Consider the following 16,522-nt stretch of genomic DNA (forward strand, 5'->3'; position numbering starts at 1 on the left):
GCAAGGATTAAATGCAAATATTATTATTATGGTACTCTTGAATAAATAGAAAAAACGTTTGGCAATATCACAGTTGTTTGGTTTTCTACTAGGTAAAAATTGTAAAGGAAAAACGTGCTGTAAAAGAAAAAAACGAAGCTTTTTATTTTAGTACGAAATGTTGTAAAACTCCATTTTAGCTCTATGTAAAGTCACCAAGCATTGGCTGCTGAATTATGAGAGGAACTATCACTCTTGAGCATCTGCCTCAAGGAGGCCCAGTGAAGGAGAGACATAAAAACTAGACACTCTTCCTAGAACATTACAGAAAAGTACTGAACTGACTCAAGTGAGTTGTGTGGGTAGAAAGGGTGGCTGTGTGAAATTGATTGATTGTATGGATTGCCTTCCCTCCTTGTATTAACTAACTCACTCACTACTGACACTTGGTAATGGCCCCACTGATCCCAAATCACTCTTTCTCTTGTTCTACCAGAATTTGTTTGCCCTCCACCTCACCCGGGAGGGAGGGGTGCGGGAGAGGATGTGTGTGGGGGTGGAAACAGACACAACAAGGTCTTGTTGAAAATAATTTAAATAAAAATAATTTAAAATAAAGAGAGCTAACCTGCTTGAGTCAACTATGCTTAGCCACATTTCCAAATGTACATAACGTATGGTCATCATGTCAGTCTGAAACTAGTAGCCTGCACACTGGTACATACAGTTCTAATGCCTTGAGGAAGTTAGAAGTTTACACGTTACGCTACTGTAATATTGTGAGTGTGAACGAGCTGATATCTATCTTGTGTGGCTGATATGTTCTCAGATGAGGAACCAAACTACCAATGGAAAAAGGAAGCAAGCTGTGAAAAACTATTTTTTTAAAATCCATCAAAAAAAGTATCACATATGCACGCACACATAGTTTTAACAAATATTTGTATAAATATCTGATAAAAGGAAAATATGAAAGAAACAAGGCCTGGGAAATAACTCTTTACAAAATACCAGTAAAATTTGCAGCGTTAACAAAGAAATGAGCTGAGAAACTACTCCAGATTTTCCTCCACAGTTTCTGTTCCGTAAACATTTTGGCAAAAGTAACTGAGTAATTGTAGTCGGAAAGTTTGGAAACAATTTTGCACCACAGGATAAGGTCCTGGGTGTAAGGAGCTTTTGGAATTGGCTATGGAAGAGACTTTTAATTGACCCAGATGCAAAAGACTAAAGGAAAATGGGTGAAGACACAGGTACCTATGTTAGGCAATGTTCCATTTGGCAGAGGTTCTTTTAACATCTACCTGAACGGACAGACAGTACCTCTTTTTAATGCCTAATCTGAATGAAGGCACCTCTGACAATGCAGCACATCTCCAACACTCTATTGGAGCGCCAGCATAGATTCTGACCCCAAAGTCCGATGTGCGGCTTCAACCCTTGACCTTCTGACTCAGAGATGAGAGAGACACTAACAGCTAGGCCAATCGACAAAGTTTGAGATGAAAAATTACAAAAGATCAGAGGAATCTCTAAATAAAATAAGACACACTGGCGTATACCTAAGTAGATATCAAAGCAAGTACTGTTTCTTTTTCAGTTCATGTAGAATATACCAGACACACTGATCACTGTGCTGCTATCAGATAGCACATTTGCACCTGTTCCTTTGTAAAAAATTCCATTCCAACTGGTGCTGATTTCCCGTAAGTGTGTAGGACATAAGCTGGTTACTGGAGGAAGTTCCCATTTTTGTGATTTTTTTTTAATGATCTTTCCTTTTGTAGGTTACAGTTTTAAGATAATGAGATCATTTCATATTTATTACTTGGCACAATCTTTGCATATAAAGATATTCGGTTGCATTAGTCGTTAACACATTATTAACAATTTAACCAAAATCTATCAAAGTATAATTGTCATATTCTTCTTGTAAAGTGCAATTAATAATTGGAAATTATTATGTGTTTAATGTATCATTTAGAAAAAGTGTTTTGATAATCTTGACACACAGATATAGAGATTATATCACGTTGGCAGGAAATTAAGTCATTGCGATTTCCCGTAAGGGATCACGGTTTGTGGCTTTTACTTTGACACCAGAAAACATATCAGTTTTGCCAACCAGCGCTGAGAGGCCGCCACAACTTTATGGTAGATGCTTTGACTCTGCACCTCTGTGCTTCGTCTTTGATCATTGTGCTGAGCTCATGTCAATGCCTGTGGTAAAATTCTGCCACTCCTGCACTGAGGTTGTGTGCAATGACACCTCTGACTATGTGGTTGCATGGTTTGTATCTTAGAAAGTCATTGTAATTTAAGAAATACCTGGGATAGAAAAGGCTTCTTGTCCCAGCAACCCTTCTTTCCACAGATTTCCCATTAATGTGCCAGAACAATTCAGAAGCTTTTTAGTCAACTATTTCGTCAATTTCTTAAATTCAAAGTTCAAATATGTGTTCAAAGTCCCAACGTGGGCCTTTAACCCACAACCTTCTGACTAGAGGGGAGAGTACTTCCGACTGAGCTAGGCAAGGTTAGTTTTTGCTCTCCATGCCAGTCTCCCTAGCTCACGTTTCCACTAGCCTCCTCCATACCTCTGCAGCCCATTTCCTCTCTGATGCTGGGCTCCACACACACACACACACAACGCTCATACTTGCTCAGCTACACTAACTCCCACTATCCAAGCAAATTGACCCTCAAATTCTTTCACTGTTTTGTTGCTCCCGAATTATGCCATCTCTTCAGCCCTATTGTCGTGTTTGTGTCCTCTGCTCTTTTGAATCTGGTCTAAATGCTTGTTTCTCACTTTTCGTCCCACCATCATGGTTTATTCTTCAGACAATATACCCTCCTCTCTGGCAGTCTCCCAAAATCTCTTCATCTTGCTCTTTTTCTCCCTGACTTTTTGCCATTTACACTAAAAGTCATAACCTCTACAGTGTTTCTAAAGATTTTCAAGCATGTTTTCACTCTTGCCAGCGGATATGAAATATTGAAAGCATGAACATTTTTAATGCATTCATTTGTTTTATAAACCTTTGGTAGTGGAAAAGTACATGTGATAAGGTTGCCCTCTACAGATCTCATCTGCTCACTGCACCACTCTGGACTGCAACCAAAAAGTTACAAATGTACAGCATTGAAACGACAACAATAACAACTACAACAAATTACATTTATATAACGCCATTCATGTCAGGATTTCGTCCCAAGGCGCTGGACAGTCAGGGTTTTGGACCTGAGCAAGGGGTTGGGGTCAGAGGGGGTAGAGGGCAGGGAGGGTAGGGGTATGTGGGTGGCTGAAGGCACAGTCGAAGAGGAGGGTCTTGAGGAGGCAAAGGAGGGAGCAAGGCAAAGGGACTGTGGGACGGAGATCCAAAGGGTGGGGCAGAGAGGCTAAAGGTCCGACCGTCGGGCCAAGCAGGGGATATGGAGCAGGCTGGAGCCTAGTGAGTGGATGGATTGATATGGCATTAGCAGGTCACAGAGGTAGGAAGGAGCACGACAGTGGAAGGCTTTGAAGGTGAGTTGGCCCAACCAGTCCCTGCCTCTATTTATGTTCAATGAGTCTCCATCCATTCCTTGATCTGCTCACTGCACCGCTCTGGACTGCAACCAAAAAGTTACAAATGTACAGCATTGAAACGACAACAATAACAACAACAACAAATTACATTTATATAACGCCATTCATGTCAGGATTTCGTCCCTATCATACCCTTCTATTCCCCTCAACCTCATGTGAAGGTCTAGCTTCTTCATGAATGCAACTGCACTACCTGAACCAAGACATGCATCACAGAATCACCCGCAAAATGCACACAGCCACATCACTTTACTGTATATCCTCTATCCTCTAAAGCACTTTGAAACATCTCAACAATGTGATAAGGTGCTCTATCAAATATATAATAGTAATAACCTTTGATTTGATATAGCACCTTATCACGTCTTCAAGACGTCTCAAAGCGCTTCACAGAAAATACTGTAAAGTGAATTGACTGTATATTATGGATTATTATTACGATTGTTTCGCCCACAAAATATACAACCACTACACTTTACAGTATATTCTGTGAAGCGCTTTGAGACGCCTCGAAGATGTGATAAGGGGCTATATCAAATGCAAGGATTATCATTATTATTATTGTTGGTTTGGATGAAGACTATTCGGTCTATCTGATTTCATCCCTCCAGAACATCCACCCTATTATCCTCGTATCAGAGCATTAAACTGCTTTTTTTTAAAAAATTTCAATGTCCTGGCTTCAACCAACTTCCTGGCAACCTGTTCCAGTCATTAATTACCCTCTGGTGTCTGTCTTGAAATTGTAATTCCAACTCTAAACCCTTGCCTTCTTATTCTACTGTCTTGGTGCATTCTAATTCTTTGGTAGTTGCATGGTACATGGGTTTACCTTTTCAATCCCTTCATATTTTTCCAATATAAGCTCCCTATGTAATGTTTTCTCTAAAGTCTGAAGATCCTAAGCTTTATCCTAGCTTGTTTAATTGTTGCTCATAGCTCATTTCCCATTCTTTGCGTGCAAATTAGCTATCGCTTTAACCTTCAATACACCAGTCACTACACTCGAATTAATCACTCCTGCGCTGCTCTTCTTAGCCCTCCCGTGCCCACGGCTGACCATGCCCTGCTAATTCTCTGATATCCCATTCCTAGTCTCAGCGTACGCATTTTGGGTGCTACCCCTGACCTGACCTGCCAAACCCCAAATGCCGCCTCTCCTGTCCCTCCAATTTTTCCTATAAAATTCTCCTCAGCCTCCAAACCATCCTCCACCTCCCACATCTCCGACATCTCCACCCTACTAACTTTCCTCTGCCTCTGTTCTGAACGCCTTCTCATCTTAGGCAACTTCCATCTCCACTTCATCCCTTCTTGCTCCACCTCTGCCGACTTCTCCTCCTTCCCCTCCTCCCTCTCTCTCCTCATTAACTCCGCCACTCATATCCACGGTCACCCTTTCGACCTGGTGATTACCCATGGCCTCACCATCTTGGACATCACCATTATTTCTCTTCCTTAACTCTTCCATCCCACTCCCAGCCACCCAATCCACTTCTATCTCCTACCTCCTCTGGAAAAAAATCACCCTGTCTTGAACTCCACAAAAGAACCCATCCGGCTCGCCCACTCCCTTGCCTCCTTCAAGCCCTTCCTTTTCGATCTTCAGTTATCCTCCCTCCTCCACACCCCCCACCCACTTGCCCTCACCCCCTCTCTGATCCCAACCCGGAACTCAGGTGTAAACCCCTCATTGTCCAGCACCTAAGGACATCCTCTAGAAAGGGGCTATATAAGTGCAATTTGTTGTATTGTTAAATCCCGTGAAGCAGGATTCCTAGCAACCACAAGATAAAAGCTGGAGCCAGTGAAATACTGTAGCTAATCCTTATAATAATACAACTGTAATTTGCCAAAGAATGGTGTATGAATGAGTGTAAGTGCATGAGGGAAAATGGGAAGGAGTAGGTGTGAGTGAGTGAACGGATACACATTGTCCACAGTTGCTCAGTGTCCGAGAGTGACTTGCACTCTAGTGAGTATCGAGGATGAGTGTTTTAGCACATAATCTTCATCTCTCCTGTTACAGGATACAGTTACCCCACAGGCTCACTGACTCCACAGTGGAAAATTGATTGGTTTGGATAAAGAAGGTCCATCAGCCCAATTGATTTTATCCTTCTAGAATATCCAACCTACCATTCTCCCCATAAACTGGAAAGTACCATATTGTAAATTGTGACAGAGTGCTGTTCTGGGTGTCAGCAAGGAACATAGAAAACCCACAATATGAAAAGACATGGATGCTAAATAGAAGCACACAAGTCTAATTCATTAGCAGAATACAAAGGCGCAGACCAGTCAACAACAATAACAACAACAAATTGCATTTATATAGCAACTTTCATGTCGGGAGAACATCCAAAGGCGCTGGAAAGATTGGATTCTTCCCACTCTTATCTCGGTGCCCATCCAGCATTGTAAAGTCAAGCTTTGAGACATCCTTCCATTGTGAAAGGTGCTCTATCATTGTAAATTGTATTGTATTGTTAACCCAAGCCAAAGCTCTAACAGCTAGGGTAGTTAGGGCTTGATCAATTATCTCAATGGCAATTTTAGTGACTTTAGCTGATACTCCAGCAGTACCCTAATGCACATGATAGGGTCCCCAAGCCTTGACTCTTGCCACCCTTCACCTGATTGGGTAAGCAGGGTGCACCCCTCCAGGGAGTGTGTGGAGTCGATTCCAAAAAAAGGGAAATTTCCAGGTGCAGTTTGGCACACATGTGTGGATAACTGTCTGGTTTGGATATTGCACAACAAAAAATGTCTCACTGTAATACTACTGTGTGCCAACAGTTCTCTTTCTTTGCTACTTTCTTACTCTCTCATTCATTCTTTTTTTTCTCTCCAGCCGAGTCTCTTTTCTTCATTCATATTCAGGGTTCGGTTTCCACCTTGATAGGTATCCAACGAGGTAAGCAGCTGCATACGCATGATGAAACCATCATTCAATGGGTAAGGATGTGTGCCCGAGCAGGAAGATAGTGGCAGCGCTCACGTGCATTTCATACTGAGCTGTGATGCCCACCAGAAAGCTCACAGAAAGTTTCTGTCAAATGCCATCCATCCAATGAGGGTTCAAATCTGCACTCGTTGGATCTCAAATGACCAACGAGTGACTTTTCTCCTTATTGGGGAGGTAAGTGGGGTTTCTTTGGAGTAATACGTTTGGCAATGGAATGTCGAAATTGACAGTCTGTGGTGGTCTCGGTAGTCTAGTTCCTGAGTCAGGTAGGTCCACAGTAGTGGCCAGCCTGGCCCATCAGCAGACCAGTCATTGGGAATAGGGACTCTTCTAACTCAGCACATGTTAACCCTGCAAGCCAAAGCCATCATGTGTGAGGTAGTCCTAGCTGAACAAGCGCGGGAAAGCTTCCCAGACAGCGCTCTCAATGGTAAGCTATAAACTCCAGCTTTACCCCAAAATATATTCTGTGGTCCTCCAAGTCTTCGCTCTTGCTAAACTGTGCCAATACTCTCCATATTTAGGTAGACAGAATATCTCCCTCCAGGGAGAGAGTGTGTATTCCGCTCTAAATATGGAAATTTACATGTGTAAGTGGGATACATGAAACAACAACAACAAGATTCCATTTATAGAGCACCTTTCACGTCGGGAGGACGTCCCAAGGCGCTGTACAGTTGGGTCAGGACCCGAGCAGGGGGGAAATGGTGAGGGGAGGGAAGGAAGGGAGCGAGGGCTGGGTAGAGAGTCGAGAGGGGAGCTGAAGGCACGGTCAAAGAGAAAGGTCTTGAGACCGGCCTTGAAGGAGGAAAGGGAGGAAGCAAGGAGAAGGCACTGGGGGATAGAGTTCCAGAGCCTAGGGGCTGAGAGGCTGAAGGCCCGGCCACCGATGGTAGGGCGGTTGGGGTGGGGGATGTGGAGCAGACCGGAGCCAGAGGAACGGAGGGTACGGGCAGGTAAGTAGGGGGATAGTAGGTCAGAGAGGTAGGAGGGAGCAAGGCCGTGAATGGCCTTGTAGCTGAGGGTGAGGATCTTGAATCCGATCCTCTGGGGGATGGGGAGCCAGTGGAGGCGAGCGAGGGTGGGAGTGATGTGTTCCCGAAGCCTGGTGCGGGACAGTACACGAGCTGCAGAGTTCTGAATGACCTGCAGCTTGTGGAGGGAGGTGCCGGGAAGGCCGGCGAGGGGAGAGTTCCCATAGTCCAGCTTTGAGGTGATAAAGACTCGATCTGGTTTGGATGCTCTTAAACATGACGATGGGTTTCTGCATGTGTCAGACACCCAGCTGACCAAAAAAAAAGGCTCTTATTTCTCTAAGCTTTTTCTCTTCATATATGACTTTCTCTTTGTTCTAAAAGGCCTGCTTTCAGAAAATCAAACATTGAAGGCTTCCTGGTTTGTTTCCCTGGCAAAATTCCAAGCTTCCTATAGAAGTGACAGACCCGAATAATTCACACCACACTGAAGCACACCATTCAAACATGTTAAAACTTTGAAAAGAGGACGATGGATATTTAACTTCAACAAAAAAAGTTCTGAAATCAAATAACTCAACAGATTTCACAAAAAAGCAATGATTTCAACCACAGTCTCGTTGCTGCCTTACTTGAGTTGTTCTTATCCTGAAGCAGAACAGCAACCTCTGTGCTTGCCCAGGAGACTTGAACCAGGGATAAGCACAAGGAAAGACTCAGAAATCCATTCAGGTACATCCTGTACACTCGGCTCCAGAGAAAACTAATCTCAATCATATATTGAAATGTGGACCCACCTCTTGGAAACTTTTGCTTTTACTTTCCAGTCAAATCCCCAGTGATTTCTCGATTAAATCTGCCTTCAGTTTCATAGCTGGGGGTTTCCATATTAACTTCCCCAACATAATACAGCAAAGTCCAAATCCAGTCACACAGTTGCTGTACAATTCATTTATCAGCACATTTGTTTTGAAAATTGTTTGTAATTTTAAAAAATGCATCTAGTTCTATTTATATTCTCAAGAGTATTGAAAATAAAGCTGAGTCTGACAAATAATTTTGGAGTAGTTTTACATTTTTTTCATTTTGTTTTCCTTCTATTCTCTCTTCTCCTGAATACTTTGACTCTGGCTGGAGCTTCGTTCCAGCACACGAGCTGCCCACTCACAAGTATCTTGTCCAAGTCACCATTCCTCAGAGGGATCTGGGTCAGTGAGTGCTGGCAGATATTCCCCCATGAAGAGCAATACTGGGCATGCCTGATCTTGTGCTTACCCAATGTTCCAGCTTGTGAGCTAACCAGCAGCAGTGCCAGAATAGCAAGTAGATACAAACAAACTGATTGTTGTCTCACACAGCTCAACATCAGGGAGGCCAATTGTGGTGTTCCATATTACTGCCATTGCTGAGGTCAGGGAACTCAAATTACATTTGTATAGCGCCTTTCATGTCGGGAGGATGTCCCAAGGCGCTGGACAGTCAGAGGGATAGTTGAGGGTCAAACAAGACCCCAAGGTTCCGGACTGGCTTAGCAAGGTGGAGTCTTGTGGATGTTTAACTGAAGAAAGTTGGCTCTCATCCAGGACTTGATGTCTGACAGACATTCTGTCAGCACAGCAGTGGTCCTGGAGTTGAGGTTGGAGGCAGAGAGATAGAGTTGGGTGTCATCCGCATACATGTGGAAGTTGACCCCATGTCTGCGGATGATGACACCAAGAGGGAGCATATAATATTGACGAGGAGGGGCCCAAGGACAGAGCCCTGAAGAACGCCACACGAGACGGCCTGGGGCTAGAGGAGAAACCGTTTGTGGAGATGAAGTGGAGGCGGTGTGAGAGGTACGATCTGAACCATTCAAGGACAGAACCATGAAGGTTTAGGTGAGAGGAGAGGCAGTGGAGGAGGATAAAATGGTTGACGGTGTCGAAGGCAGCAGAGAGATCAAGGAGGACAAGGAGGTAGAGGGAGCCCTGGTCGCAGATGGACAGAATGTCATTTTTCACTTTGACAAGAGCTGTTTCTGTGCTGTGGGTGGCATGGAAACCTAATTGGAGGGGTTTGTGAAGAGAGTGGCGGGAGAGGAAAGAGCGAAGCTGGGAAGCAACAACTCATTCCAGCACCTTAGAGAGGAAAGGGAGGTTGGTGATGGGGCAGTAATTTGGGAGTAGAGATGGGTCCAGGGAGGGTTTTTTAAGGATAGGAGTGATGACGGTGGTTTTTAATGGGGTGGGAACAGTACCAGAGGACAGGGAGAGGTTTATGATGTCTGTGAGTAGAGGGGCAAGGAGGTGGAGCTAGGAGGTAAGGGCAGGGGTAGGGATGGGGTCGAGGTAGCAGGTGGTTGGTTTCATGCGGGTTATAGTGGTGATGAGAGAGGATGAGGAGTCAGATTCGAAGGTGTGGAGGGAGGGATGGGTAGGGGCTGGGTGGGAGGGGGAATGGGGTGTAGTAGACGGAAAGGCAGAGGCAGCCGAGCGGATCCCCTCAAATTTGGATTCGAGGAAGTCCAGCATCATCTCGCAGTTGGCATTTGAAGAAGGATGGGTGAGGCATGAGAGGGTGGGCGGAGGAACCAGTTCGTGATGTAGAAGAGGAGCCTGGGGTTGTCCTTAGCCTCCAAGAATGACAATTTAGCGGAGGCGAGGGCAGAGTGGTAGGATTTGATAAGGTCCAGCCAGATCTGCCGATGGACCGGTAAATTCGATTTAATCCAGGTGCGCTCAGCGGCATGCACCTATGCTTTAGGGGAGCAGAGGTGGCTGGTGTATCATGGTGACTTATGTGAATAGGAGACGGTTCAGGAAGAGAGGGGAGCAAGGGAATCGAGAGTGGAGGAGAGGGTGCTGTGGAGAACAGTGACCAAAAAGGATAGGTCATTGCGGGAGGAAGCCCAGAGGGGAAGGAGTTCAGATGACTCCAAGACAGCCGAGAGGAAATGGGGGGGCAATTTTTTTCCAGGGGCGATAGGAGATGGATGTGGGTTGGGTGGAGGTGGGGAGAGTGATTGAGGAGTTAAGGGATTGGACAGACATTGAAGCTAACTATCAAAACCAAAAAACACGCATTGAAGCTAACCATCAAAGCCATAAATTTATTCTGCACATCTCCTGGTGAAATGTCAAGTGGGTAATCTAAACAGGTACTTAGAGAGGACTGAATGCTGTGGATTCCATGGAAGCTGGAGGAGGTGGTTCCAGGAGCAATGGGTGTCACACATTCGCAGTGTGATAGCATTGGGTCTGAATCAAACAGTGCACACTCAACCCAAGCTCCTTCAATGCCTTTCTGAATGCCTCGGGAACTGTGAACTGAGCAGTTTTCACTTTATTATAAAAAGCAAAAAAAAAGCTAACATGACCAAACACCCAATTTTAGCCCACTGACCTCAAAGAGTACTAAAATCACTGGGAGGGAGATTTCCCAGCCTGCTTTAAGAGAGTGGGATGGGCAATATAAACCCAGCCTTCTGCTCCACATCTCAGCACTGCTGGGGGAAAACAGTTTTCTGCCAATCACAGTATTAAAGAGATGCCGAAATGTTGGAATGATGACAACGTGCTTGCGAAACCTTTCTTCCTTCATTTACAAACATACAAGTCTGGAATTGGGAGGTTTTTTTTTCTCTGCAGCACTGGGTTTCCACAAGGAAAAACAATGAATCGTGAATTAGTTCACATCCGATCAAATCCATGTGAGCTCCAGGATCATATGCGGTCAGTTGAGGTTTGGTTGAATGAAATGAAATTGCATAGAATCAGAATAAAGGCAAAATAATAAATCATCTGGTTTATTGTTCAGTGTTCTCAGCAACTTCTGTTTTTTTGGGATTTCCAGCATCTGCAGTATTTTGCCNTTTTTTTAATAATGATGTCTATCATTCTAAAAAGCTATAATTAAGGTTGGATGCTTTTATAACATATTGACAATTGTACTAATACAGAAAGCTACCCTTTCTCAAGACCACCAAAGAGAAAGTGGGCACCCCCAAGGAAACAAACGGGTAGAAATATACCACAGTAACAAATAAATGGATCAGATATAAAAAATATCCTTGAATTTGATATATCACCACTCACAATCGGAGAATTCTCAAAGCACTTCACAAGATTCACTACAAAGTGTAGTGACTGTATTTTCTAGGTGAACATGACAGATAATTTGTGCACAACAATATCCTACAAACAACAATGAGATTGTACAACATCCCAAATCTCTTAAATGGACAATACTACTTTGAATCAATGTTGTAATTTTCCCAGCTGAACTATCAATCGGAATTGTCCTGGATGCTAGTGGAGTTATATGGTACCTTGCTTAATATTCAAACTACATGAAGATACTGAATGGCCAAATACACTAAAACCTTGGCTAGCCGGACCAATGGGTCTGAGGGGGAGGGGGGAGGAAGATAAGGAAACTTGAGTTTGAAAAATTGTTGGATTGCAATAGGATTCATTAACAGCAACTGAGTTGCTGACAGAGAACCCAGGTGATAGCCAGCATTATATCTTGGCCCTGCAATTCCCTGTTCCAAAGCAATGGAAGTAGATTCCTTGTTGTCATATGTGATGTATTGCCTGTAACCATAAGGATTCGCTGTGACCAACTGAGTAGCTATTAGTAAATCTCATTGCAAGCCACCGATTCTTCAATCACAGTAACTGGGAGAAAATTGTGAGCATAAACTGCAAGAGACCAACAACCTAATAAAAAGGGAACAACTGTGGCCTCAAGAAAATAAAGAACTTTTCTACAGAAGGAATAACAAAGAGTTAAACAAAGCAAATACCGTATGACCTTGGTTACCTTTCAGAAAATGTAACAAGCAGATGCAGTAGCATATCTGCTGCAGGAATACGTGCTGACAAGACTTTAGAAACTGAGATATACATAAGGAAACCCAAAGATTAATCCGGGGCTAAATGAACCAAGCCTCAAGTTAGTGTGAGCTGGTCAGAATGAGCCTCGTATTACATCAGACCATTAACTGGAAGTTAGTGAACAATTGACTGGAAATTGATGAAAAACAGTACACAATGAAGGATTTGAAACTGATCATGTGATAGCGCTTGAGACGCATAAACTTTACTCTCTGGAAACCAAAGGATATTTCAGAGGAAACAGAACTATTTAACTGGTTTCTCCATGTGTTAGATAACAGGGTGACCAAAAAAAAAGCATGTGAGTCTTGACAGCAATGTTTAATCCAAAGCATCGTGGTAGAGAAACAGAATACAGCGGTCAAATCCTCGAAATACCCAAAGAGTTCACTCCAGTATACAAATTCCATTTTCTATTAGATATGATAAATAAGATATCAATGAGAGAAATATAATTGCCTAAGCATCTAGGGATAGTGGCAAACCAGGTATAGCAACAACAAATGCAGGATATTTTCACTATATGCTGTCTGAACAATTGACTGAAGCTAATCTTCAGAACAATCTCCCTCTTTACTAAAGATATTTTTTTATTTCAGTGTCCTTATTGCCTCTCTAAATGAGATAAAACAAATATTTTTTGCATTTACTATAGCACCTATAATATCAAACCGTCTCAAAGCTCTTTACAAGTAATTGCTGTCAAGTATAGAGTTTTTGTAGGCAGCCCCTTTGCACGCATTACAATCTGACAAACAGACATAACGCAAATTATAAATTTATCTGAAAGACTATTGGCCAAGACAATGGGAAATGTTTTACATCCACATGGACAGACAGACAAGGTTTTGATTGTAGTATGTCAAAGAATGGCACTTCCAGCATTGTAATTAAAAAATTGGAATTAAAAAATCTCTCAAGAGCGAATAACTTGGTGGAACAGACTCGATGAATGGCCTCCTGTTCTTGTTTCTGAGGTTCCCCCAGTACAGCACTGGAATGTTAGCCTAAACTGTGAGTTCAAAGTCTATAAATCCTTAATCTTCTGACCCACAGGCAAGAGTGCAAACAATTAAAACAAGCTGACTCCTACTAGTGGCTATCCTGTGGGATGTTAGGTAGTTGGAGCTATATTGGTTGCAAGGTGACACAACTGGCAGTGGAAGATCAGAAATTAGTTGATTCTCTGTGACAGTGTAAGGCATCTGGTTTCTGAGCTAGGGAAGTCCATAATTGAGGGCAATGTTGATGACAGGCCAGGCAGCCTGACCTGATAGCAGAACCTGGAGCAGCAGACCAGGGATTCAGGTCAACCTACATTTAAACTCTCCGGGATTAGGTTAGCAGATGCATACTTCAAGAGTACTAAAAAGAATGCTTTCCCTATACCAGAGAAGCAGATGCCACATATATGTGAAACTCAGTAATTTGCAGACTCTTATGCATGGTGATCAGTTTCTGCATCTAGCAGATAAACAGCTGATCAAATAAAAGCTAACACCTATGTGAAACTATTCTTTTAAAAGATTCAAACAGAGAGCAACCACAATTTTCTGAATTTGACTCTTGCCAGCCTCACTGACTGCTGACTACAAACTGATCTATAGCATCAGTAGCATTCCCTTCCTTAAATGCAGCTGTTCCAGCCCACACAACAACAGACGTAAACTGCTGCTGCAATCTTCCCTGATATCTCTTTTCTGTGTCTGTAGAGTCACTGTCTGACTCATTGACATGCTGAGGGTAACACAACCTCTCAATATTTCTGGGATCTTTTAACTTGTCCCCTGGTAAATATGATTTTGGCAGCAACTTTGGCTATATAAATAAAAAAGAGATATTGCACATCCTAGTATGGCGATGTACCCAGTCACATAAATTCTTGAGTTTGGAAAGAAATTCGGAGAGCATCACTCTATAGGAAAGCAATCGAGCAGATGTTACTGTTATAATTTCAGTACCAGCTGGCTTCAGTGACTATGAGGGCTACACAGTGCAAGCTCTATAGCTCTTCTGCTTTCGAAACCTTGTCATGGTTTCAAACTCACATGTCAAACCACCCTTTCCAGAAATTATTTTGCAATTAATTTTAAAAGTTATGATTTGGATCAATCAGCCTTTTCAATTCTATGGAACCACTTGTCACACGTGCAAAGATTATTTTAACAGGAATTGGGTCCGTTGCTTTTATCTAAAATATTGATAGAATTAGCCACAATCAAACCTCTCTGCTGGGAGTTCTGAGCTATGTACCACCAAATAGTGGGAAGGAGATAGATGAGCAAATCTGGAAGCAGATTTCAGAAAGATGCTAAACCAATAGAGTTTGGGGGACTTCAATTATTCTAACAAAGACTGGCAAAATAACAGTGTAAAGGGCAAGGAGGGGGAGGGATTCCTGAAATGTGTGCAGGATAACTTTCTGGATCAGTATGTTTCCAGCGCAACAAGGAAGGAAGCAGTGCTGGATCTAGTTCTGGGGAATGAAGTGGGGCAAGTGGAGCAGATTTCAGTAGGAGAGCATCTGGACAACATTATAACATTATTAGGTTTAGGGCACTTATGGAAAGGGATAAGGAGTAATCAAAGGTGAAGACTCAACTGGAAGAGAGCTAATTTCAGTGAGTTAAAAAGGGACCTAGCCAAGGTGGACTGGAAAGAAAGATTGGCAGATAAAACAGCTAACGACCAATGGGAAGCCTTCAAGAAGGAGATAGTTCAGAACAGATACATTCCCACAAAAGGAAAAGGTCCCTGAATGAGTAAGGAAATCTCCCTGAATGAGTAAGGAAATTGGGATTAAAATAAAACAGAAAAAGGAGGCTTATGATAAATGTCAAGTCCAAAATACAGAAAATAATCAAATAGAACATGCATTCTGACCAGGGACCGAAGGCATGTCAAGGCGTTGGAGAGGGTGCAAAGGAAATTCAGTAGGACGGCACCAGGAATGAGGGACTTTAGTTATCAGGAGAGGCTAGAGAAGTGAGGATTATTCTCCTTGGAGCAGAGAAGGTTAAGAGGAGACTTAATAAAAGTTATCAAAATTATGAGGAGATTCATTAGGGTGAACACAGAGAAACTATTTCTACTGGCAAGTAGGTCGGTAACCTGAGGGCACCAATTTAAAATAGCTTTTAAAAGAAATAGAGGGGAGGTGAGGAGAATTTTTTTTACACAGCGAGTTGTTCAGATCTGGAATGCATTGCTTGAAAGGGTAGTGGAAGCCATTTTGATAACAGCTTTTAAGAGAGAAGTAGATAATTATTTGGGGAGGAAAAATTTGCAGGGCTATGGGGAAAAGGCGGGGGAGTGGAATTGAATTGGATAGCTTTTTTCAAAGAGCCGGCACAGACACGATGGGCCTCATGGCCTCATTTTGTGTTGTATAATTCTATGATTCTATGTACTGCTGTGTGGAGAAATCACATTACACCTCAGGGAACGCATTGCTTCTTCCCTGTGTGAAACATTGTAGAGAGGGTGACATTATTGTACCCAAAGGATGGTGGCTCATAAAACAATACTAATGGTTCCAATTTTCAGCCAAGACTCTCTGCTGTGCAGGGTTTATTTCCATTTTATGAGTACAACTACAGGACACCAGCTGGCTACAGTAAAGGAATCCTACTGAAATGCCCTGCAGCAGAGAGGAACAATGGCATCTTTCTAACAGGGAATACTTCATGTTCCAAGATAGGTTTAGAGAATAAACCTTAATAATGTTTGCATTTGATATAGCACCTTATCACAACATCAAGGTGTCTGAAACAACTTCACAGGATTATACTGTGAAGTGTCGTAAGTGTGGATTGGGGACAAAAAATTGATGTGGAGGGCTTTGAAAGTGAGGACAAAGATCTTAAAGTCGATCCTCTAGGGGATGGGGAGCTAGTGAAGCCCGGCGAGGATAGGAGTGATTGGCTCACGATGCTTGGTGTGGGAGTTGCAGGGGTGAGGCCATGTCCTATCACTCATTGCAGCATACCAATTACTCCGACTGCTCCAAAGTAATGTGGATTTGCATTGTCCACTCATTCTTCTTTCATATTTACATTCTCTGTATAATGCATTTGGTCGTGGTGAATTACCTTTGATAAATCAACTTAAACTGTCATTTGCATAAGGC

General features: G+C 42.9%; 1 protein-coding gene across 1 annotated transcript in view; it reads right to left on the minus strand.

The window, feature by feature from the left end:
• The window catches only part of LOC103178319 (interferon gamma receptor 1), a 29,331-nt gene extending 20,781 nt beyond the window's left edge, over window positions 1–8,550 (minus strand). Inside the window, exon 1 of the mRNA XM_007892986.2 lies at window positions 8,146–8,550. Within this exon, the coding sequence (XP_007891177.1) occupies window positions 8,146–8,290 (145 nt within the window). The 5' untranslated portion in view covers window positions 8,291–8,550. The remainder of the gene's footprint in view (window positions 1–8,145) is intronic.
• Between the last annotated feature and the right edge of the window lie 7,972 nt (window positions 8,551–16,522).

This window comes from Callorhinchus milii, unplaced genomic scaffold (genome assembly GCF_018977255.1).
Source record: "Callorhinchus milii isolate IMCB2004 unplaced genomic scaffold, IMCB_Cmil_1.0 Scaffold3, whole genome shotgun sequence".
In the NCBI taxonomy this organism is placed as follows: Eukaryota; Metazoa; Chordata; class Chondrichthyes; order Chimaeriformes; family Callorhinchidae; genus Callorhinchus; species Callorhinchus milii.